General features: G+C 45.5%; 1 protein-coding gene across 1 annotated transcript in view; it reads right to left on the bottom strand.

Moving 5' to 3' along the window:
- Window positions 1–24,496, bottom strand: part of pcloa (piccolo presynaptic cytomatrix protein a) — a 31,467-nt gene extending 6,971 nt beyond the window's left edge. The window contains exons 1-16 of the mRNA XM_061268547.1: window positions 24,068–24,496; window positions 21,733–22,918; window positions 20,662–21,654; window positions 17,180–17,365; window positions 11,199–15,162; window positions 9,385–10,898; window positions 6,492–8,550; window positions 5,436–5,483; window positions 4,876–4,958; window positions 4,716–4,791; window positions 3,866–3,991; window positions 887–995; window positions 740–804; window positions 494–681; window positions 369–419; window positions 147–277 (exon numbers count right to left, since the gene is read on the bottom strand). Coding sequence (XP_061124531.1) covers window positions 147–277; window positions 369–419; window positions 494–681; window positions 740–804; window positions 887–995; window positions 3,866–3,991; window positions 4,716–4,791; window positions 4,876–4,958; window positions 5,436–5,483; window positions 6,492–8,550; window positions 9,385–10,898; window positions 11,199–15,162; window positions 17,180–17,365; window positions 20,662–21,654; window positions 21,733–22,918; window positions 24,068–24,282 — 10,994 coding nt within the window. The 5' untranslated portion in view covers window positions 24,283–24,496. The remainder of the gene's footprint in view (window positions 1–146; window positions 278–368; window positions 420–493; window positions 682–739; window positions 805–886; window positions 996–3,865; window positions 3,992–4,715; window positions 4,792–4,875; window positions 4,959–5,435; window positions 5,484–6,491; window positions 8,551–9,384; window positions 10,899–11,198; window positions 15,163–17,179; window positions 17,366–20,661; window positions 21,655–21,732; window positions 22,919–24,067) is intronic.
- Window positions 24,497–24,756: the final 260 nt, after the last annotated feature.

Here is a 24,756-nt window from a genome sequence, read left to right on the forward strand (position 1 = left end):
CCCAATACAACAGTGCACTAACAATGAAAATGGCGCTCGTATTGCAGCGTTATTGATTTTTTTTTAACACCTCGTCTGGTGGCCGAAATACAAAAGGATAATTTGCTTTATTCTACAAGCCTGGTTGAAAAGATATTTGGACTCACCCTCGTCCCGGCAAGAGGTACACCTTAACAAAGGGGTCCGAGTAGCCGTTGTTGTCGCGCGGCGCTAGGTTGCGCGCCTGCAAGACGTGCACGATCAGGTTGCCCAGCTGCTTGTCGTAGTGGATTTGAAGCTGCGGACAGAAGAAGCATGATAGGTGTTTGTTTTTTTATGGAAATGATGGACTGTGAGAGTTTGCCTTCAAATAACTAGATGTGACTGACCTGTATGTCCCCAGTAATTGGGTGTGACGGGGTCTTGCTCCCATCCGTGGCCTGGAAGGGAAGAAAAGCTGCTAAGATATGCAGAAAGAAAGACAAAGAAAGCGTCGCCGGCTCGAGGCACTCGCCTTGCTACCGTGCCGTTTCTTGCTGACCGACGGTGAGCCCGGCTGGGCGGGGCTGGAGGTGGCCGAGGCGGTCGCCGTAAGGCTGGTGGAGGAGGCGGTGGAGGACGGGGCCTGCTGCTGGGATACCTTCTGCAGCTCGGCCGCCAGCTGTTTTGGGTCCACGCCTGGAGATCTGGGTGGCCTGTCACCTAGAAGAATCAAATAGTCATGCATCTAATTTTGACCGCATGGCCGACAACAACTTACTTTTGCTTGGCTCCTGGAAATCCAGGTGCTCGGAATCTTCGGATTCTGCCAACATGTTGAGATCTCTGACATGTAAAGAAGACCAACGTTAAGAACAGTAACAGAACCAAGACAACAAAACGATTTAACATCAGAGGTTGTGCTTACAGTCGGACACACAATTCGGCCTCGCTGCACGAGTGGCCGACGAGCCCTTGCACCTCTTCGTAGGTTTTTCCTGTCAGCAGAGTGCCGTTCCATTCCAGGACTTGCATTCCTGTTGTAAAAGAAACCGATTTAGGGGGGTTTGGGGATTATTTTATAATATCACCTCATTTTTATGGGAAGAACACACTGCAAAAACTGGTCTTAAAAGAATTCAAATACTCAAATATTTTCTTCGCAATATTTATTTTCTTTTTTATTTTCTTTATATAGTCTATGCGTCCCCAATAATCCAAACACGGCGTTCTAATTAATATTGCGTGTATGGGATATCAATTAAGCGGTAAAATCCACTAGTTTTTATCCATCTTAGGCGGCGGCCATTTTGCCACTTGTGGCCTGAAAATGACATCACAGTTGTTCAATCGTGTCACATGACCAAACAAAGCGAAGGGAAAAAACAGGTGAGTAGTGACTGGTGGTTATTTAAACACTGTGGTGTCATTTTCAGTCGACAGCAAGTGACAAAATGGCCGCCCCCTGCTATAAATGGATTTTGCTGCTTAATTCATATTCCACATATGCAATGTTTACACTAGAGGGGGAGCACAGAACATATTTTTATAATGGGAATTTTTTCTCCTCTTGGCAGAAAAATCACAAGCACATTTTGTCTTGATTTGAATTTTTTTTAATCATGGTGAGATTTGAATTTTAGCAGCAATCCAGCAGGACGTTGAACACAACCCAAACCCACAGCAATGAAAACACAACCAAGTGCAAAGACACTTCACACTATTGTTGCCGTCGCTCACACATCACAGCACGGGCAAAGCCAGGCTGTCAAGACTTACACGGCCTGAAGCAGCTCATCAACAGCGTCCTCTGCTTACGTCTCACTGCATGTATTGCACAAAAATTAGCACAGCAAATACATTTTTTGTCAATTTGGCACCTCACGTTGCTAGTGGAGGCAGAGCACAAGTGTGTAAAGGTCTGAACTTTTTAGATTCAGATGTCAGGGACTTGTAATGATTAGTATTATCATTATTATCTGTTGAGCTAAAGCAGGGAAATGGGTTTCCTCCAAAATGCTGAGAACAACTACAATTCCCAGAGTGCATCAGCAGGAACAAATCAACTGCACTTCTGCCACTGATTGGGAGCACCTGAGGAGCAGGAAGGATTCTCATTTTAAGTACCGTATTTTCCGGACTATAAGGCGCACCGGACTATAAGGCGCACCTTCAATGAATGGCCCATTTAAAAACTTAATCCTTATATAAGGCGCACCGGACTATAAGGCGTACCATTCATGCATCTTGTCAGATTTTTAATCCAAATCAAATCATTCTCCATTTTATCTTTTTTATTTCAACTTCAGATGCAACAAATGACTTTATAATGACAAAATAATGATCCATAGTCTTTTTGATTCATGATTCATAGTCTTCAGCAGACCACTTATGCTTGATTTTATGACACAATGCTTCGGGCCAGTTTGAATTTAGGAATTTAGTCCATATAAAAGGCGCACTGGACTATAAGGCGCACTGTCGGCTTTTGAGAAGATTTTAGGTTTTTAGGTGCGCCTTATAGTCCGGAAAATACGGTAGCTTCAGAAAGAAGCTGGACAAAAAAAAAAAAAAGAGAAGCACTTGGAAAAACTTGGATACACTCTACGATTTAGTACAAAGACGCCAATGGTTGGTGAAACATTTTATTTACCCTTAAGGTGTTTGGAATGTTGTAATTATTACATTGTAATACATTTATGTTTGACTCCTGTGTTCGATTATGTGATACAAATTATGTTAGAGCATTTAAACGCTGCTAAAATTGAAGTTCAACTAAGTCATTCAATTGTATTTTTGACTTAAGATGTTTATTTTCTTTCAGGTGCACAACCTCTTGAAAGGTCAACCAATCAACAAGTGAAGCCAACCACTGAGAAACCAAAAGATGGTAGGCAATAAAAAAAATTCTGAGTTGGTCTTGTGTCCTTTGGGTGTGAGGAGGACTTGACATTATCATTAAGTGTGTTAAGGGCAGGGGTGAGCAAACTTGGGTTCCCAATGGCCAAATTAAAGGTTGGACGCATCGTTTGTTGATCGGTTAAAAAAGATTTTTTTTTTTTATTTTACAATAGAAATAATGATTATTAATTGTGTGTGTTTTTTTTTTTTTTTTTTAATTAACTCACACTGCCACCCAAATTGAAGTTTCAAGTCTATTCTCGTCAATGGCAGCGAATGAATTAATCTATTAATAGTAAAGCAATGATTTAATTGAAAAACGGTTTAGTATTTTTTATTAGTTACAATACATAAAACCAAATTGAGATAAAGAATACAAAACAAAATTAAACTATTTCTCTTCTAATGATAATTTAATGAACTGCTTTTAAGAGGAAATGAATACATTTAAACAATAAATTTAATTCTGTTAATTTGATGAATTAATGAGATTTTTTTTGGTTTCAGTATGTACAAATCAAGAAATAAATACATTTATTCATAGCAAACAACGTTTGGAAGTTTTAGTCAAGTAACTTTTCTGTCACAGCAAAGGGCGAGATCATCTTGCAAGACGGTCACTGAGCATAATTTCTTTTCTAACGAGAATTTAATGAACTGCTTTTAAGAGGAAATGAATACATTTAAACAATAACATTTTATTCCGTTAATTTGATGAATTAATGAGATGAGATTTTTTGTTTTCAATATGTACAAATCAAGAAATAAATACATTTATTCATAGCAAACACACATTTGGAAGTTTTGGTCAAGTGACTTTTCTGTCACAGCAAAGGGTGAGATCATCTTGCAAGATGTTCGCTGAGCAATCTTTTCATGTTTGGGCCTTCCTCATGTAAATGATCAGTAGGCCGGATTAAAGATTTGATAGTATTTGTCCCAGAGGTCATATTTTCACCACCTCTGGATTATTTAGGCTGAGAATGTTGGGATACAAAGCGCTCACCTTCCAGGATCTTCCCCGTTTGTTCCGCGGCTCCACCAGGTAGAATTTTAGCAACATAGGCGCCGATCTCTCCGTTACCACCAGGCACCTCTTTTCCACCGACAACACGGATACCAAGTCCGTTCCCTGGCAAACACAAAAGATATCACAAAACCTCTCTTAAATGATCCATGTGTTAATTACGTAATGCTGAGTGTGCAGCCCTGTGCCATTTGGAGAACGGCAATGGCTGCCGGGCGTGGAGGCGATCCAAACGGAAAGCGACGCCAAGAAACTGAATGTCTGCTTCACGTTTTAAGCGAACTGACAAAGGATAATCACGGGCGAAAATGCTTGCCAGTTTGTTTCAAAGATGGGAGTCCAAAAAAGCCATGTGGTGCATTTGTCACACTGATCCAAACCTGGTTCCGGTTTGAGGATCATTCAGACTGCAAAACAAAACGGGCCAAGATATTAACTTAGCCCACGGCTCCCTTGGGTAGCATTTGAAATTAATATACTGTAATTTTAAGAGCCAGCAACCCTCGCCATATTGAAAATGGTTTAATAATCACCAATTAGTTTTTCCTATTCTTGCTAATTAACTTACGTGGGTAAGAATGTTTACCTAATGAAAATTTGGTTGTATCTTTTGGTTAATTGATCGTAATTTTATATCAATTTATTGGGATTTTAAAAAAGATATCATACAGTTAATGTGTAAAATTGAATTAGATTTGTCGAGGTGTTTTTTTCTGCCACTAGATAGCAATCCTGTTTCATGTTGGACAGTACATTTTTCTTTTTAAAATTTAAAGTAAATTGCAACGTGAAGCAATTTGTGGACTTTCATTAAGTCGAACTATTTTACCTGACACACTGCGGTCTTTCGGATCTCTCTTCAGCTTGACCCTGAGGTGAGGGAAGGGGTAGTACGGACCTTTACCCTGTGGCCCACACATAAATAAAATCCGTTATACAGATTCAAAGGTACAACTGGCTTTTTTTTTTTTCTTTTCAGGGGGTGTCACCTGTCTCTTGTCATGTCCATTTTCCGGCCGTCCATCTCTGGGTTTGTCGAACCAGTCGGTCTCCTCTCGTCTTAGGTGGTAAGCTTCAGTGACAAAAAAATAAAGGTACTCTAAGAACATCACACCAGTAAGGATTTCTTCAAATAAATGCATGCTATTTATGGGAAGGTAACATCAGCTTGTGAATGGCAATACAAGAGCCCGGCGTCCATGTTGAATTATTCATGTTTTATGTTAAAAAGGGTGAAAAGCGATGAAGGGTGTTTTTTTTTTTTTTTTTTCTCTCCTACTGTTATTACAAAATGGAGTAGAGGAATGAAATTTGACAGCGACAGTATGGTTAATTAAGAGAATGCATAGTGTTTTTTAAACCTCCATGACAGTAAATGTTGGGTTTGTATCATTAGTTTTTTTCTTTCCATTTTTTAAAAAAATATATGCATGTGCTAAGAAATACATTTGAAATCTTCCCAACATTTAATCATCAAATGTGAATGATTGTGCAGTTGTCGTGTGGGTTAGTTAATGTTATGCTTATATGTCGTGAACTAATACTCTACCATTGGCTGAATGGTCTCGGTTCAAAGGCATCAGGGAATCACTTAGGGCTGCAATCAAGGCAAACGGGTTTACACGGCAAAATGGCGGAATCCATAGCAAATAGATCAACGTCCTTATGAAGTCAAGAAGACTCAAACCTGAGAGCATTAGTGTTTTAAGCTAACACACAGTCTGCTTTGAGCTAAGCAGACTTTCAAAAGAATATTCTTAATGTAGAAGACATACAAAAAATACATGTTTTAGTATTTCCCTCAATACATTTCTACCAATTAAAACCTACTAAAAATAAAAATTATCAAATAAAATTAATTAAAAACACTATAGAGGCTGATAAAACTTCAAAAAGTACACAAAGCAGAAAAATATGCATGCAAGTATTGACAATGATACATGCAGAAATTAAAGTTTTATATTTATTAGTGCTTCAAAGAGACATGCATTTCAAACACACACACAAAATCCAGCACATTTATCTAACAACTCTAATGCTTCTATTTATTTTTCTCTCAAAGGTGTTACCTGCTAGGTGGACTGTTCTATAAAGTCTATGTCTACTAAATGCTATCAACGGCTTTGTATTCAAACTCCAAGAATGTAAATTAAACCAATAGTGACGCATTTCTAAGATGTAGGAGGCGCTTGCCAGTTCACTGAAGGGTAACGTAATGCTGCGGGATTAACTCAGAGGGACTATGAAAATATTCCTACACTGTCCAACATTTTATTTCAAAGTGTCAAAAAGACAAAAATGAGTATACATCTACAAAATATCCATTAGTTCGATCCCTATGAGGAGAACACCGCCCACACAGTCACACAAAGTTATGCCAACACATTACATAATATCGGAAGCACAGACAGAAGCACAGGCATGGAGAAGGCCGCATGCCTTCGATGACAGAGAACAAGATGTGCGACATTTTGATAAGAGTGACACCACAAAGAAGAAGCAACAAATACATGCAGATCTTCACGAGACCTCCACAGAGTGGCAGCCAAGGCATGCGAGAGGAAATCATAGACAGGAACAGAAAAACAATGGTTCTGTTTTTTACCTTCGCTATCTGACATGGTACCCTGAAGGTCATCCATCAGGACATAAGTCCTACCCCTGCTCGGTTCCTCCCTGATGTGTTGCTGCTGCGTTTCCTGCAAGGAAAGGCAGGAACCAAACTGGTCCCGGGAGTCGGCTGAGATGGGCGGCAGAGGTCCTGCCGAGGCGCGGGCCATGCCCATCGGCTCTCCGACGGGGCTCAACGGACTTTCTTCCTCGGAGTTCTGGGCCACGATGGGGATTCTGCCACGGCCGCTTTGCACAAGGGGGAGGCTGGTGGGTTTAGTACGACCAGAGGGGGTTTGGAAGCTGTCCGTAGAGGCTTCGCCGTCCCCTTTGAGTCTCAACGAGGAGCTAGAAGGGTCTCTTTTGATGGACAGGTCTAAACCATAGCAAGATGTAGGCCTGGATGACGGTCTTGAGCGACTGCCACTTGGGTAAGCAGAGTCCAGTCCCAAACTCTGGCCCAGGTTTAGCGAACCAGCCAAGTTGGCCCCCAAGGTGGACCCCAAGTATTTTTGCTGCTCTGCAATATTCTTACGGAGACCAAAGGTAATCTCATCCTGCATGAGTCGACTGGATCTTGGGGATCCACCTGTAGACCCCAGGTAGCTCGTATAGTCCACATCCAAACCTCTGCTTTCTGTAATTGAGGAATACTTGGAGATTTTAGGTTCAAGTAATGGAGTCTTGTGTTTTTGATAAAGCACTGATGCTGGGAGTTGTTTCGCTGCCTGCTTCTCGAGAGTCAGCCGACTCATGCTGTACTTGTCTGTCTTTGGATAGTGCCTTTGGGAATAACTGGAGATGCTGGAGCTTGGGGTATAGTAGTGCTGAGAGAGGCCTGTCAGAGGGTCTAAGCTTTCCGTCCCACCGGTGCTTCTTCTGAACTCCTGCTTGAGCTGCTGCTTCAAGAGCTTCAGTTCGTAAGGTTCCTCCATTGGATCTTCTTCATCGGGAGTTTTACCGTAAGAATGCAGTCTGGAGGTGGATCCAAGATAGTCAGTTGATCCTAGATCAGCAGCGCTCCGTTGGAGAAGCTTTTCGGCTTTGGCCAGCTCTCTTTCGGCAAGACTGTAAGAGGACGACAATCCAGAGGAGCTCTTAGCGAGTTCGGCCGCATCTTCCAAGAGCAAGTAACTCCGAGGTGTGTGGTGATCGATATCCGAGTAGTAGGGATCGGCGACGGCGGACATGGGACTATCTGCTATACTTCCCACATCCAAAGCTCTGAGATCGAGGTGGTTGCCATATTTGTCATATTTGACGCCGAGGTAGGGCGACGATGTGGGATCAGGTTGGCGATTAATGACATCATACTTGGTGGCATCTAGTTCGGAGAGAAGAGCGGCTTGCCTGGCAGCTTTCTGCTGCAACAGGAGCATCTGCTGGTAACTTTGCTGTTGGGAGCTGGTGAGCGAGGGCACAGACGAGTACAAAGAATGTGACTGGTAAGACTGGGGGGTCTGATAGAGGGACTGCTGGTATTGACTTTGAGGGTACTGGTACTGCGAGTATTTTCCATATTCATGTTTGGTTTGAGGTGGGACGAAGTCATCCAATTCTGACTGAGGAGCTGTCCTGGGACGTTCCAGACCGTGGCTTTCAATTTCCTCGTCCTCACCGTCACCATGGTTCCCTCTGGTCTCTCGGATATTGCTAACCTCACTGTCTGACATATAATCTCTGTCTTCAGCCACTCCCTGCAAATACGCTCGTTCTCTCTTCTCCCGCTCTTTCAGAAGGGCGCCTTTCCTCCGATTAATCCCCATCTCCAAGTACCTCAGCTTGGCGTCAATTTCCTTCTCCTCCTCGTCAAGCTCCGCCTGCCTTTTGCGCAGTTTGGATGACTCCCGTTCCACCAAATCGAGCTCGCGATCTATGTCTTGAAGGATTTTGGCACGCGCCATGTTTGAATTACGGCACATTCTCCGGCGAGCAGAACCGGTGTTATGGGCTGTCTGGCCACTGGTGGAGGACTCCTCTTCTGATGGGGGATTTGGCAGAGTCCTCTTGACCTTCTTTTGAGTGCCAGTAGGTGTTCCACCAGAGCCCTTCTCCTGCAAAACAAAAAAGCAGGCACAACGATCTTACATCACATTAATGCAAGATGTTGGAGGGGAAGATATTCGTTTGATGGCGTGGGAAGAAAGCAGAGGTTTGGGGGCATTCCAGATTAAAATACAAGAAGACCACCGTGGCACGTAATCACTGTAAAACGGACTTTGCTCTCTGACAAAGATCCTCAATGCCTAAAACACGTTAAAAATGAATGGATCAAGTTAATGTACCTTGCACAATGTCAATTTAATAAATAGGAACTGTTAATTTGTATAATAAAGAAACAAATTGGTCATTTATTAAGTCACTTATTTTTTTTAGTCATAATTGCTCTTAAATCAAGCAAAAATATTTTTCATCTATAAATTTGATTATTCTATAGACTTTTCAGAAGAATACTAAAATATTCAATAGATGAGGCCTTACAACTCCCTGGTTATATTTCATGTATCATAAATCATATTTTTATTGTTTAATTAAACCCTTGCATCTGTTCTCAGGGAGTAACCCACGAAAAAATATATTCTTCAAAATTACAAAATTTCTCCTCGGTAATTAATTCACATGGGAGATTTCACTGAATATATTTCTGCAAGCTCAGCATATTCTTTCTGCACTTTTTATGTATGAGATAGTCAACGATGCGGTACCCAAGCATAGATCTGACTTTCAAACCAAATGTAAGCCGGGGGGGGAAAAAAAGACGTTTGGCGCGACAGCTGTGGCTTGTAACATTTATTTATTACATCAGAAATGCTAAATGCTAACTAGCATTTCTTCAGAAATGCTAAATGCTAACTAGCATTGCTTTAGAAAAAAAAAAGTGTACTCACGGTATCGCCATACTGGGTTCCAGACGTTGCCCTTTCTTCTCCATTTGGACTAATAGATTTGGGGTCAGACATGGATCTCTGCATGGATTTTGTTCCTCTGGGACTTCCGGGATCTGGGCTTCCCCTGAGCTTTTGAGGGCTTTTATCACCCAGTGACTTATCATAAGATACAAATTCGAGTGATTTACTTGGGGAAATACACGGCGACAAGGGAGAATAGAGCACGTTAGGAGATTTAGGGGACGTTTGAAGCGTGGAGGATTCAGCTTTGAGGTGCGGAGACAAACCCATCTCCAAAGGCGTGGGTCGTTTCTTTGGCGAGGTTCTTTCCGAGTCAGACAGTTCCATTCTCGTGTCCATCCTGATGTTTCCGTCTGTATCCGTTTGGATAGAAATCTCAGTGTGCGCTTGTAGAGACATGTTGGCGTGCCCTCCCCTGTCGCCTCGTGCAGTACGTGGTCGGTTCTGCCGGCTTCTCTGCGCCTCCCACTCGTCTTGATCTTCATCATCTGTTTGCACGCAGCTGTCGACGCTCTTTTTGGCACTTTTCTTTTTCCTCCCCGCTGTGTAAGCTTTACTGACAGTCTCGTCCTCTTCGTCTGTTTGGCAACCACTATCTGTGATCTTTCGTGACAGCACGGTGCCATCGGGGCCCAAAACGATGGCCTCTTGGATGCCATTCCCGAGGACCTCGCCACCTGGATACATCTGACGAAGTTTTTGCTCTTCCAGCTGCATTCGGAGTTGCTCTTGGAGTCTTTGAATTTGCTCAAGCTGCTGTTGTTGCTGAGCGTAGGTTTCCTTTTGCATCATGAGGTGAACTTGCCTTTCCTCTTCCTGCTGGGTCAAAATTTGCTGCTTCATGACCTGTAGCTCTTCCAATTCCTTCTGTACCAGCAGTTGCTCTTGCTCACGAAAACGTTGAATCTCCTGACGCTCCCATTCCAGCTCCTCGGCGAGACGCTGCTGTTTGAGTTTTTCCATCTCAAGCCTTTCGCGCTCCGCCTGATACTGGCCATCCCCTGGGACCATAGGTGACGAAAGAGCCTCCAGGGATGCTGCTATTGCCTCAAGGGATTCATCCGTGTAGTCAAGAGATAAAGAAGTGGTCGATGTGGTGACGGCATTACCAGACCCGTCCTCCTTGGATATCTCCAGGTTGAGAGGAACCTCAGCTTGCTCATCTGCCATCGTAATTGAAACAGTAGACAGGAAACTGTGGGATCGCGTCAGTGGCAAATTCTGGATTTCCGACAATGACGGCATGGTGTCACTTGTATGCATACTTGACTGGGTGTTGTATGATGTACAAAAAATCGATCCGGGTTGGGTTGTTATTGCATATGTAGATGGAATTGGTGCAGCGACGGAGGAATAAACCACGCCATTGGAGGACCTCAGCACACTACTCGTACCAAAGAGAGTACCAACACCACTTGTGACTCTTGCTTGGCAATAAGGGGGGATTGTTGTTCCCGCGTGTGCCCCTTTTTTGGAGTAGTCCACCGCGTCTCCTGTTCAGAAAAAAACAAATCAGTTGAGCTCATATGATCCAGTTGATAAAGTAAATGTAAGTGCATCAATGCCATTCCTTACCCAAATTATAAAGTGATGGAAAAAAGGGGACACAAAAATCCAAAGTATAAACAAGACGTACAGCATGCAGGCACAAAAAAAAATCACAACAAAATGAAAAAAAGAAAAATCACTTCCATGCAAAAAAAAAAAAAAAAAAGGAACATGCTAGCCTTGGATGAGAGGTAGCATTTCAAAATGGCATTTAAGCGACAGGTCTGCAATGTCACTGCACTGACCTGCATCGGAAATCTTTGCGGAAGAAAGATCTACGGCACCGTCTGTGGTGCCAGTGAAATTATAGCTGTTCTTACTCTTGTAAAAAAATAGGCCGGCTTCTGCCAGGTTGGTGTCCGACATTGAGGGTTTGATTCCGCCGAAGCCCCTGGCGCCGTATGACGATCGACCGAATTGGTAATGGTCATCGCGATATCCAAAACGGTCTTCGGGCAGAGGAGTTGTGGGCTGCTGTGACGTGCAGCTTCCTGCAAATGGGAGCTTGTAGACAACATCACAGCACACTGCTCTTTTCCCCGCAGTCAGATCGACCGGTTTGCCGTCATCCTCCGTGATGACAGTTGTGAGAACCTCTGTCGAAATGGCGTCCATGGATACCAGAGTATTGAATGCTTTTGCCGTGCTCAGGTCAACAGCTCCTGCCACAGATGTTGTACTTGTCGTTAATCCGTTAGCAACGCAACCGGCAATGGTGCTGGGTGCCATGGTTACAGGTGGTGTTTGGAATGTTCCACCACCAGTTGAGCCAACTGTGAGATTTATGGGGATCTCGCCAGAGTGAGTGGGAGGCTGATAATCCACTGACCGGTATACAATTTGAGAGACGGGTTCAAATGCTTTATTTTTTGTTAGCTGCAGTGGGGCTGAAGATGTTTGAGAGGTTTCTAAACTGTCACATCTCTGGATTGTAGCAGAACACGTCACTATGGTGATGCTGTCAGTCATGATTGAGAAAGTGGAGGATTCAGAACTGAGGTTTACAACAGCTGACTGTACAGCACTGCTTTGGCGACTGACATCAGCTGCTAAAGGCTGTCTGGACTCCGGGCCAGCAGACAGATCCACTCCATTTATATGTGAGGCTGCCTCGGGCTTCATAGTCCTCAGATCCACCACCTCACAAGGCAAGGCTGCCTGTCCATTCTGGACAGGCAATTGGGTCTTTGGTTTCTCCAATGATACTGGGATACCAGTTGCCCTCGGAACTGGCACAGGTGGTGGCGTCCGTTCATGAACAACAGAGACGGTGGTTCTTTGGACCTCTGTGGTAACCACTTGAGAGATTAGATTCGGCAAGACCACGGGAGGGTCAGCGGAGGCCGACACGGCCTCGATGATGTGACACGAAGTCGAAACGTGTTTTTCCGGTCCGCATATCTCTTGGTTCTCGATGGATTCAGTCACTCTGGTGTAAGCCAGAGGCACCCTAGTTGTATGAGGTGGTGGTGACTGCTGATATGAAAGTGGTTGAGCCTGTGATTGGTGATAACTAGCTTGATGGGTAGTTGATGCTGGGCCAGTATCAGAGGGGGCTTGGGTTGAAAGACTGTCTACCGGAGAGCTTGGCTGAGACGGGAGTGTGATAACCACATAGGTATCTCTGTTTCTTGCATATCTCGGAGAAGAAGGAGACTTTGGCGAGGATTGAAAGATCTTGCTCTCAGAAGGGCTAAGGTTCAAAGCAATTTCATTGGACCCTGTGGGAAGCACAGTAGGTCTTGGCGGATGCGAGGAATGAGCAGGGGAGGACGGCTGCGAGCAAGGCTTCGGTGCAATGGGTGGTTTGCCGCCATGTCTGTGGCTTTCGCCGATACCTGCCGGAATGCAGGGCTTTGGAGGAACGGGAGGCGGGACATGAGGTTTGTATGTTGGCGTTATTGATTGTTTCGAAGTCGTGGTCACTGTCTCCGGCCTGACTGACACGGTTGAAGTCTGGGGTGGTAGCGGAACTGGAGGTTTCCTGGGAAAGACTGTCGGTTTTTGTGGGGTCGGGGGAGGCAATGGTGACTCAAGGGGTGTATCTGCTTTTTCCTGAGAATTAGCCCTGCGCAAGACACTTGGCTTCGGGGGGATTAGTGGGGCAGTTGAAACGATGCTCGGGGTACCATGTGCATACTGGGGGACAGTAGGCAAGACGGTAAAATTTGCAGTTACAGGAGCAGATGTAATTGGAATTGCACTTGATAGGTCTACAATATCAGTCTGGGGTGATGTGACTGGGGGGAGTGTTTTCTGGTCTAAGGCGGAGGGCGGAGATGTAGTTTCCACAGTTGTTGATTTGACCATTTCCTCCTCCTTTTTAATACTTTCTTCGTCGGAGGACAATTCTCCTGAGGAACACTGCGTGACTTGTAGGTCTGGGATTGGGTAGAGAGCCCTTCGAGATGAAGTGGTCTCTGTTTCTTGATCTTGCGGAGTCGGACTTGCTCCAGGACTCAAGACCTTTTTCATGAGTTCCTGGTATGCACTTTCGGCATCTAACAAAGGTTTTCCATCTTTTCCCAAAGTTACTGTCGCGACGTTGGGAATGGTATTCTCAGCGGGCTGTAACACGATATCTGGGTTAGTACTTTCAGTTTTTTGTTGTATGTTTTGGTATTCCTGTTCGAGTTTCATAAATTCTTTCCTTTTCTTAATCATGTCTTCATAAACTTCATCTGGGGATCTCAGTTTCTTGGGCTGGCTAGGAACGCTGATCTTTTCTGCCTCTCCAAGATCATCTGTTGAATTATCCATGACAGATGCATAATCTTCAATAAGCATACTTCCATAAAGAGCCGTCTTTCCTGGATCGAACTCAACATTTTCAGCGGTAGGAGATTTAGACCTCAATATTATCTCCTCATATGCTTCATCAGCAGATCTGAGGGTTTTTTGCTGTGATTTGTCAATGTTTTTATCTTCTGTTGGAGAATGTAGGGCCACCGATACGGGAAGTTGATATGTTTTCTGAACCGCTGCAATCTTTGCAGCGTGAATTTCAAACCCTTCAGGATCTGAATCGATACTTGGGGAGAAATCAGAGCAGGATGATCGTCTGATTTCTTCCATTTCTGCCTCTTGCCTAAGTTCTTCTGTGGGTGAGGCATCTTCAATCGGTGAAAGGTTACTTGGGGGAGTCATTGAACGGTCGCGCCTCCGCTGTCCTCGAACCTCTTCTTTGTCTCGCTTTGCCTTTTTACCGGCTCCTCGTTGCTTCTCCTGCTCCCTGAGTAGCTCTTCCTCTTCCCGCAACTCTTCCTCCTCTGAAGAGTCTTCTATCGTCGGCAGCATTTGTCCAGGTTGTCTGTGTTTAGCTTTTCTGTGCTGCTTGCTCTCGCTGGAACGAACGTGGCCGGGACTACTGTCGCTGTCTTCATCCAGTGAGGACAAGGACGTTGGCGATGTGCCTGGCGTAAAACTGGATGCGTGTAGACTGGATGACCCCTCCCCTTTTGAACGATCATCTGGTGAATCAGTCAAACATTCCATCTCGGGCTCGATGTCAACTTGAGTTACACACACGGGGCTGCTGGTTGTGTTCAATTGCATGGTTTGAAATTTGCGAACGGCAGTACCTCTTTGACAATCGTCTTTGAGCTCTGGTGGATCAACTTTGACGACTTGAGCTTTCTCCAGAGAGATTTGAAGCTCTTCATCATCAGTGGGACTTATGGAGTTTTTCTTGGATAACCGCTTGGCTTTTCCTGATGCACTCTTCGCTGCAGACTCTGTTTTCTTCTGTTCCATTTTTTTCCTCTCTTCTTGTCTGATCTTTTGACGAATTAGATTCTCCTCATCGGATGGCGAGGCGTCCTCATTTTCGCTCATTTCTATGATCTGTTTGCGGATGAATTCCTCATCATCCCCTGACATGGGACTCTCTTTGCTAAAACTTTCACTGCTATCATCCAGAGAGTCCATCCTGACGTCTAGCGGCACCAGTAGCTTTTTCTTTGTGCTACTTTTGTTCACATCTCTGTCGTCTTCCGAGCAGGGCGAGTCGGGAGAGAGGGGAAGCACCTCGAGTTTACGTCTGGTCTTTAGTGTGTCCGTTTGTTTCTCTTCATCGCCCTTTACTTGCGCTTCAAGAATGGGCAGGACTGTGCTTTCCAGCTTGGCCAGGTCTGAGGGGCTGGTCGGACTCCCCACCTTGGTGGCACTTTCAGGTTGTTTCAGTTCTTTCAGGGTCTCCAACTTCTCCACCTGTTGGATTTAATCACGATAATGGAATAAGTTTAGAAAGGTACAGCCTTGATGTGTACCGTGTACAATACTACCACACAGAACAACTACTGTAGACTTTCCATTGACTAAGCTAAATATTGGTCACCTCAGGCTTTGTATCTTCACCAAACTGCTCGCCCTGAAGGTCAGGTGGGGGCTCGCTTTTCTCCTTCGAATTACCATCGTCATTCATTTCTGTGGTCTGCTCACAAACTACAGCATTTGGGATTTGGGGTTCGGCTATGAGGGCTGACGCTGCTACTCTAGACAGGTTGCTATTTTCAGAATTTGATATGAAAGTAGTTTCCTGGATGTTGTCTGTGTCAGGTAATGAGCCAAGCCTATTTTTGTTTGCATCTTTTTCACAGTTGGAGTCTTTTTCCCCGTTGAATTTGTCGAGTTGCTGCTCCTCACTGCTCGATTTTGTGTCTACGGGGATCTCAAGAGCCTCTGGGGTTATTTGTGTTTGATTCTGAACGTGCTCTTTGGTTTTGACTTTATCTTGCTCATCCGAATCTGCCCCCGCCATTTTGTCTGACTCTTGTTCTTTCTGCAAAATATTCATTGGTGGCTGCTGCTCCTCTTTTGGCATTACAATCTCAGATTCATCTAGAGCTTTTTTTGTCTCTGTTGACTTCTCAGGGGACAAGGCTGTTTGAACACGGTTCTCGTGAACAGGAGGTGGCTTATCAGTTGTTCCTGGGTCGGTCTGTTTAAGAATTACTTCACCGTGGCTGTCCCCGAGATTGTTTTTTGCACTTTCCAATTCCTTTTTATCAATTGCACAAATGTTTTCAGTTTCAATAGACGATTGTTCTAAAACTACCTCTGTCCCAGTAAGAGGTTTCTGCTCTTCCTGTTCTTCAACAGGATTTATCGTGTCAGCTTTCACCTCCGAAACTCTATTTTCAAGAAATGTTCCCTCTTCAAAGCTAACACCATCACACTTTATCTCACCATCCATCTCTTTGTTTTCAATCGTTTGTCTTTCGACGCCCGTCACCTCAGGAGTGTTTTTTAGTGTTTCTAACTCTGCTGAATTTTCGCCACTAACTTCAACAGATACTTCCTGATCAGCAGTTTTATCTGAACCGTTACTCAATGCTTTTTCAACCAATGTGTCATTTGATGGGAAAGGATTTGATTCTGTTATACCCGTAGTTTCTTGTGCTTTCTCTACAAGTTTGTGTTCCAACAAATCAGCCCGAGTTGTCTGCTCAAGAGTTGAGTCTGACTGATTTGTAACTGACGTCACAGGGTGTTCTATGCATTTTGATGCATCTGACTGTATTTCAAGTTCTGGGCACTTAATTACAGGTTCTGGGCCCTTAATTTCAGGTATTGGTGGTATATTTTCATCAACTTCAACAGAAGGATGAGAAGCATCCTCTTTGACTATACATGTCTCTTCTATTGGTTCAGTCATTACACCTTCAACCTCAGTTTTAGGAGTAGTTGTGCTGTCTACTGTCTGATTTGGTGCCTCTGTTGAATGTTCACTTCCTATTTCTTTGGTCATTGGGGATTCTGCTCCTGAATTAAATTGAGGAGTAATTTCCTGTGTGACTGAGGCAGGTTCAGGCTGTAGTGAATGGATTTCACTTTCTATCAAGGGGGCTACACTCTCAATAACAGTGCAATCTTTGTTTTTTTCTTCAACGGACACCTCATTAAAACCGGAGCTAACTACAGGGAGGTTTTCTACTACCTTTTCCTCAATTGACTCACTGACAATATGTGGTTGATACTCATCTGACCCCGTCACTGTGTTGGCATCATTCAAGCTACCCTGCTGCAGCTGCTCAATTGCTGGTATTTCCTGTTCTATTTTGCCGGAGCTCTCTTGCTGCTGCTCTTGAATTTCAACTACAATGGGAGCTGCACTTTCAAAGACGTTTTGAGAATGAACGACAAGTTCAGGAATGTGCTCGGTTGGTTGTGATTGATCAGAAGTACCAACAGCATCATGTGATGTTGGTGCAGGTGTGGCCGCTACCTTGGTTTCGGGGGCGGATGGGGTTTGGTCTGCTGCTGCTGATTCTACGACAATGGGTTTACTATCTACAGCAGCAGGGGTGGGGGTGGAGGAGGGAGCAGGAGCAGGCGCTGGCTTCTTCGGGGAAACCGTGTCGTCCAGCTGACTGGCTCGTTTCGTCTGGCAGTTGAGGCAAAGCCATTCGGTCTGAAATGGAAATGACAGAAATCTGATCATCGTCTATGAAACTCTACTCAAGATTCAAAGAAACATCAACCTCCTTTAAACCTACACAGTCATTTTCCACGGGTATTGACCTCAGCACCCACGGGAGCTCGTGACGACAGCAATGACACATGCGGAGCTTTGATAAGAAGCGTGACGAGTCATTCTATCTCCCCGGATCAGCACTGAATCGTTCCGAGTGCCAGACTATCTCAACTAAAACAAAGTACGGTGAAGGTCAATGCAGCTTAATCTAGACGAAGGATCCGGTGTCGGTTTTACCTGTCCAAATTTAGATCGAAGCTGGCATGGAGACAGGAAGGGTGTGACTGATGGATGGAGGATGAGAAAAATATTTAATATTTAAAATACTGCTTGGGAGCAAAACTGTGGGTGTCTCTACGTGCTCGATTTTACAATGCAGTTTTTATCTGCAGATCGATGGCCTTTGGGTTCAGAACCATACAGGCCAAGAGGGAAGATAAAATTTTACATTGTCATCAACAACTCTCTCACACCATCACCGATGTAATCTTTATTGTGTCCTTACTGCAGTATCTCACTACCCACTCAATTCAGCTAAAATGAGCGTCTTAAAAAAACGACATTGGCCAAAAAAGATCTTAACACTAATAAATGCGGTAAATTTATGGATGTGACAAAAAGCTAATGTAATTCTGAGCTGATTGATGCAAGTCCAATGTGTATGTTGTGTAAAGGAGGCCATTAAAGAGATGGCGATGTTATTACCATAATTTGTTAATAAGGGTTGATCAGGAGGATAAAATGGTTTTGGACTTCGTGTGATGTGGCCCTCTTAAATATTTTCTCCCATTTCCGCCTGAGCGGATGTCGCAGCTTGCGCTGCCCAAAGGTGCCGTTGACGTGACTCACAAGCTTTTTGAGTCACGAGTCAGATGGTGCACACTGCCGTCCAGATCCTTTCTGACATCCCATCGTCTTTATCGTGTATACTCCTCCACCCCACGTTAGCGTCTTAGCTGTCGTCACTGATGACAGCTCAAAAAGAATCATAGGAAAGAATTCAGTCGATTTCTGTGCACAGTTTTTCCTCACTGATGCAGTTTTTCTTCCTCTCGTGTAGGATGATGTGCCAGACAATCCGTCCACGCAACAAACTTACTGTTTCCACTCTGGGAGCGCTGCCATCGTGGCTAAGTGCATTGGGGAAGGGGGAGGGGAGCAAGCAAGCGGAGTCGGTCAGGATGTAAACACAACAGGCTGTGCTAACGAAACATGACCGGTGCCAAAAAAATTGGTGTATTTTACAAAGCACAGCCCTTCTGCCTCAATAGCACTAAAGGTTCTATCTGCTAAATACATTTAAAGGCACATTCGCGAATAATCTCGGGGGGGACATTAGAGGACGTGTATGTGTTTTGAAAAGCGAGCTGACCTGAAATTGCTTTTGTGGCAGCTTACTATTTTTATACATGTGGGCCTCCGGGGCATGTGAGGGGAGTGCTGTGAGGCAGTCTGTGGAGAAACGATGGGCGGGGTGGGGCATCGCAGATGCAGGGCAACCTTGATTGAATGTGAAAAAAAGTTGAATCGAAAAAATTGATGGATTGTTCTTCCGGTCTTCCACGAGTATCGATAGGGATTACAAGCACCTGACCGGAGGATCAAGTCTCAATAAAAATAACAGGATTCCTGTTGGCCTCTAAATCCTTTTAGGAAACTGGGATTAAGCCTCTGGCCGCCCACGTGGACCCCTTTTCATTGTTTCCCAGCCGACGCCCATCTGTGAAGTCGACGAGCGTGTTTCAGGCAGCATTGTCTGATATATACGTATGGCGTCACGTCTTTGTGACTCATCTGGAGCAGGAACGCGGCGGCCTAGATCGGAGTGTAACAGCGTCACCCGTTCCGTCGACGCAATTACTGATGTTCGGCTGACTGATTGCACGGCTCGTCTCCTCGTTACATTTGCAATTAAAGCCTCGTGCTAAATGTGATGGAAATTCAACTTTCTTCCGACAGCACTGACTGAAAACGTGGACACCTTGATGCTTTGTGTTTCGATAAAGATAATGGAGTGAATACAAGGGAATTGATTTCCCGGGGAGGTCATTTCCAGTTAGTCTTAAAGCTCTCGGGAATACTCAGAAGATTACAGATATGAGTGACGAAATCTCACTCCGGATAACGACGACGCAATTACATGACATCAGGATTGCTGACAAATATTTTGATGATTTTTCGCATACAAGGACCAAGAGTCACCTTTTTTTGGAATGGGTTCAGAATTCGGATTTCAAGCTTAAATTAGTGATTCAGTAAATCGTTGTCGATAGCAGGCTTATTTCTTGATAAGGTCGTTTTACAATCAGGAACTAGAAATTAGAAGAATACAAAAATACTGTTAATTACATGCAATATTAAGGAAAATTGCTATTTTGGAATATATATGTCTTTAGAATTATCTGTCATTGTTTTTTAGGGGGATATTTTATGTAAAGTATTTGTGGTATCGGTACTTGGTATCGGTGACTACTGTGACTACAATCAGGAAGTAGAAATCAGAAGAATAGAAAGATACTGTTAATTACAGGAAAATTGCTATATTGGGTTGAATATGTCTTCTGTTATTGTTTAGTGGTATCCGTACTTGGTATCGGTGACTAATTCAGAATCGAACATGACTACTTTCAAGACATTCAGACAAAGATTCAGGTTATTCGGGTATCAGTTTTGGGTTTCTAAAAAAGGTTTCAATCCAGGGCTGAGGATTTGAATGCTTTGATATACAGTCCTGCCTTGGATTGCTATAAACAAAAGGTGAAGGATATCAGAATCCTTCCATTCATCAGTATGCGTGCGTCCCTTGACGGACACCCTGATACAGACGAGAAGGATTGCTATGCAAGAAACAGCCAACGTCAGCATGTTTTTGGACTGGATGCCACAAAAAGCACTCGAGCGAAAACCCTTTTTGGCCTGCGTTCTTTCAACATGCTGATGCGCCGCCATCGTGTTCCATCTGGTCTTGGCGAGCCGACACACAATGTGGAACCGTGAGGGGAAGCGGGTCAAAGGCGTTTGGTTTCCGTGTCACTATCCGCTCAGCTCAATGGATAAAAATTCTACGATAGTTGTGTTTAACCGCACACGAAGGCATTATTTGCTCTCTGGGTTGTGTTGAGCATTTTGAGTGCTTCTTAATGGCTAGATAACCATTTAAACAAGCTTGTTTGTCTTATGACCTCACTTTCCTCTCTGTGGTGTTAACGGTAGTGTTTGTGAGTGTTTCTTACCTCTCCTAAATGGGGAGTGGGGTTGAATCCACAAAGATTGCACACACTCGTCTTACAGTCAGTGCAGAGACTGTAGTTTGGCGCTTCTGATGTCCCCACATTCAGCTCCGCCTTGCAAAGAGGACAGCTTTCCTTAGTTTGGGAGGCTAAGTCCAAGCTGGATTCTCGCGCAACGGATTTGGTCCTTGGTGGTTTTCTGAATTTGGCCGGTGGGGTGTCAGGAGCAGAATCCGAATCAGGGGGAGAGCCCGGAGCAGAGAATGGAGAGTCGGGCGGGGAGCCAGGGCCGGAACCGGGTTCAGAGTCTGGCGGTGACCCCGGTGGAGAATTGTCTGGTTTCTCTTCCTCACCGGTGACGAGATTGGTGGCCGAGTTGAGGAGGGATGAGCCGAAGCTGAACATCTGCGAGGCGGTGGCGGGAGGTTTTGCCGCTTCTGATAATCCACTGAATCCTCCGAACAGCTTCCCGGCGACAGACTCCTCCTGCTTTGGAGCCGCCTGTGCTTGGGGCTTGGATGAGTCCATCAATCCACCAAAACCGCCAAATAGTTTTCCAGTGACAGACTCAGCAGCTTGTGTGGAAGCAGCAGCCGGCTTGACTGAATCGGTCAAGCCTCCAAAACTGATGCCTCCCAACCCACCGAAGAAACTAGACTCCTGCTTGGCCTTAGCCGGTGACTGCTGGGGGCTGGCCTTCTGTTGAATGGGGCGGCCGGTCTTGGGATCGATCTTGGGGGAGCCTCCCAATGAGGAGCCTGGAGAAAGCGGCCCTGGAGAGCTAGCACCTGGAGATTTCTGCCTTGGCGTGGTTGGGGGCGTCAAACCTTGGTCGGTGGTGCTTTGCTGCTTGATGAGCAGCTTGCTGGGTTTTCCTGAAGCCTGTTTCTGTGGCGAGGGCGGGGCCGAGCCTTGTTTGGGTTTTGTCATACCCGGGGGGTCCATGCCTCCCATTGCTCGTTCCATCTGGCAGTTTAGACACAACCATTCTTTACCCTGTGTGGCATAAGAGAGAGGCTTTTGTTAGAAGATACATACTTTATGCTTAATACCGTGCTAAAACAAAACTCTTACTGCTGAGTCCGGGGGACTGAATCCACAAAGGCTGCAGACCTGGTTCTTACACTCAGTACAATGACTGTAATTTGGCGGGTCCTTAGATCCAGTATTCAACTGGGTAGTCTTACACAGTGGACAAAGCCCCCCGGCGGGCTTTGCGGCACTCTGTTGACTCTTGACAGCATCTCCGGGTCCAGCCCCAGGCTGCGTTGGTCCTTGCTGTTTGGGTCCAGGCTTGCCAGGTTCTTTTTGCTGCAGAGGACCACTTTGACCCTCTCTAGGTGCTTGTTGGCCTGGTGGACCTTGACCTTGTCTGGGACCCTGCTGACCAGGTGGTCCTTGACCTTGTTTGGGTCCCTGCTGACCTGGTGGTCCTTGCCCTTGTCTGGGACCCTGCTGACCTGGTGGTCCTTGACCTTGTCTGGGACCCTGCTGACTTGGTGGTGGTCCTTGACCTTGTCTGGGACCCTGCTGACTTGGTGGTGGTCCTTGACCTTGTCTGGGACCCTGCTGACCTGGTGGTCCTTGACCTTGTCTGGGACCCTGTTGACCTGGTGGTCCTTGACCCTGTTTGGGTCCCTGATGACCTGGTGTTCCTTGACCTGGTCTAGGTGCTTGCTGTCCAGGAGGCCCTTGTCCTGGCTGCCCCTGGCCTTGTCTGGGAGCCTGTCCAGGAGGTCCCTGAGCTGATTTGGGTCCTGGGCTTGCTTGTCCTTGCGCAGGTTTTGGCCCCTGACCAGAAGGACCTTGACTCTGTCTTTGGGGCCCCCCTTGTGGTGAACCCTTTGGACCTGATCCTTGTTGAGGGCCTTTGCCTGGTGGCTTCCCTCCCTGATTGGTACCAGGTGCAGCTCCTTCCTCCTCCTCCCCAAACAGCCCAAACTTGGGCATGTTGACAGAGTCGCCCATGGAGGATATAGAGGAGGACACTGAGGAGGTCATGGATGACATGGCACTGAGGGGGTTGGCCCCACTGAGAAAGCTGGAGCCAAACATGCCGGATGACTTGCTTTCAGAGTCTTTGGGCTCCTGCCGGAATCGGGACTCAAAAAGATTGAGTGATGAGGGACTGCGCCCTGTGGCAGGCCTGCTGGGGGTACTCTGGTTGAAGGCGTCTACCGTGCGACTCTTACTGAGGCCGGCCGGGGCCCTGGCGGTTCCCGGTTGCTGGGATCGCTGCTGGACACCAGATTCCGACGGTCTTGGGGAGATAAAAAGAAAGGTTTGTTCTTAATAAAGATATTGTTCGGGGATATTGTTCACATTTAGCGTAGCGCTAGTGTTGTAGTAATAATGCGCGTTAATAATAGCGGCCATTTCAACATGGATATGTAGCATGTCGTCGCCGTGGGCTAGCGCTAACAAGTGAACACGGCTGAATGACAGAGAGTGTACATCACGGAGATGAAGAGGCGGCTTTGTTAGCTGAGGCAAGAGGGAACCAATTTCCACGCGCTGCGAGGAGCAAATTGTTTGTGGTATTCATTATGCAATATATCGGCCTACATTGCCGTGTAGTATTGTCAGACTGTTACAGTAAGGCACAATCCAGCGCTGCTCATTTCAGCACCATGGACAGGGAAAACCAGACAGATGCTTCAAATTAAAGGAGGGAAGTCTGAGTGGGAAGTGACATTCACACTGTGCTTCTATTTTTAGTCGTTAATATTGATGGACCCCGACTATCCTTGTTTGCTACCCAACATAACATATTTCAATTAGGGTTGATTAAAAGATCGGTATCAAGCATTTTAATGCTTTTAGTTATCATTTGTAGTCTCCAAGCCCCTCCCACTCTTTAGCCACACGCCATTAAAATCCAATCTGGACAAATTCATTAGCAGATCAGTCTAATTGACAACATTAACGTGGATACAAGCGACCATTTTGTGTTGTCATTCGTGACAAAAACAGACAACAAAACTGGATGGTGGTTTTTCTTTTTTACCCAACAGGCCTTTCGATCATTTGGCACAAATGCTGGGGGTGTGTCTCTTTCTCTCTTGATGTGACATAAACAATCCGGATAGTATCCTTTTCAACGGCTCTGTGCGAGTATTTACGCGTGCATCCGTGTAGAAAAAAAAAATGCAGCATCGACACACAGCTCCACACAGGCTGCTGAATGCGTGTCGTCACATAGAAAGGATAAAGAGGCGTTTTTATGCATTGCTGATAAGCCATGAAAATTGGCTTTAATAATGAGATCACGTCTGGGTGGATTACAAAAATGGGCGTGAGCTCTCTGCTCTCAGCCTCAACACTTTACTCGGTTAGGGTGGATATTTTTGTTTATATATACATATTTTGAAAAAGCAAGATTGGTAGCAAGAGTAATACTAAGCCCTGCCTTCGTGCTGCCGCGGCACCCCCGGGCTGCCTGCCCTGCGCCCTTGACATCACCGCGGCGAGCTGCTTCCGCTGCTCCTCGCTCAGCTCCGCCAGGTTCACCGGATCCCCGCCAGGGACTCGCACGAAGCCCCCGGCCCCGTCGGGTGCCAGCCCCTCGGGTAGCCCTTGCAGCGGGCCTTCGCCTCCTCCTTCCAGGCTCGCCTCGTTCCCCATGATGCAACCCCTCCCGAGTCCGTCCTGGATCGATGCGTCGCCGCGACCCGAGCCCCTTACTGGCGCCGCGGGTTTTAGCTCCGAAATGCGCAGCGGAAACGGCCTGGTTGCATCTCACACGGGTTTTATCCGTTTAATGGCTATTTTTCCACCAAGAGCTGCCGTTCCACTGAGGTTTGGTGCCTGCTGCGTAGAGCATCTCTGCAGCTTTACACACCAGTCATCAGCTCTCCGCGACTGGGGGTCTTCCGTTTCACTCCCTCCACAGCCTCCAATTATGACATCCGGATATTTTTCCAAAATAAAATCTCAATTAAGTCTCATTCCTGCCTATTTCACAACGTGTTTGCGTCATATACATTAAAGAAATAAATAGTAAACACATTAAATAAATTTTGAATTCTATAGTCCATGAAAAGGGTGACACGATCACATTTACAATGCAATATAGAGACCGCTTCCGCATTCTTCATA

This window comes from Syngnathus typhle, linkage group LG21, assembly GCF_033458585.1.
Source record: "Syngnathus typhle isolate RoL2023-S1 ecotype Sweden linkage group LG21, RoL_Styp_1.0, whole genome shotgun sequence".
Lineage (NCBI taxonomy): Eukaryota > Metazoa > Chordata > Actinopteri > Syngnathiformes > Syngnathidae > Syngnathus > Syngnathus typhle.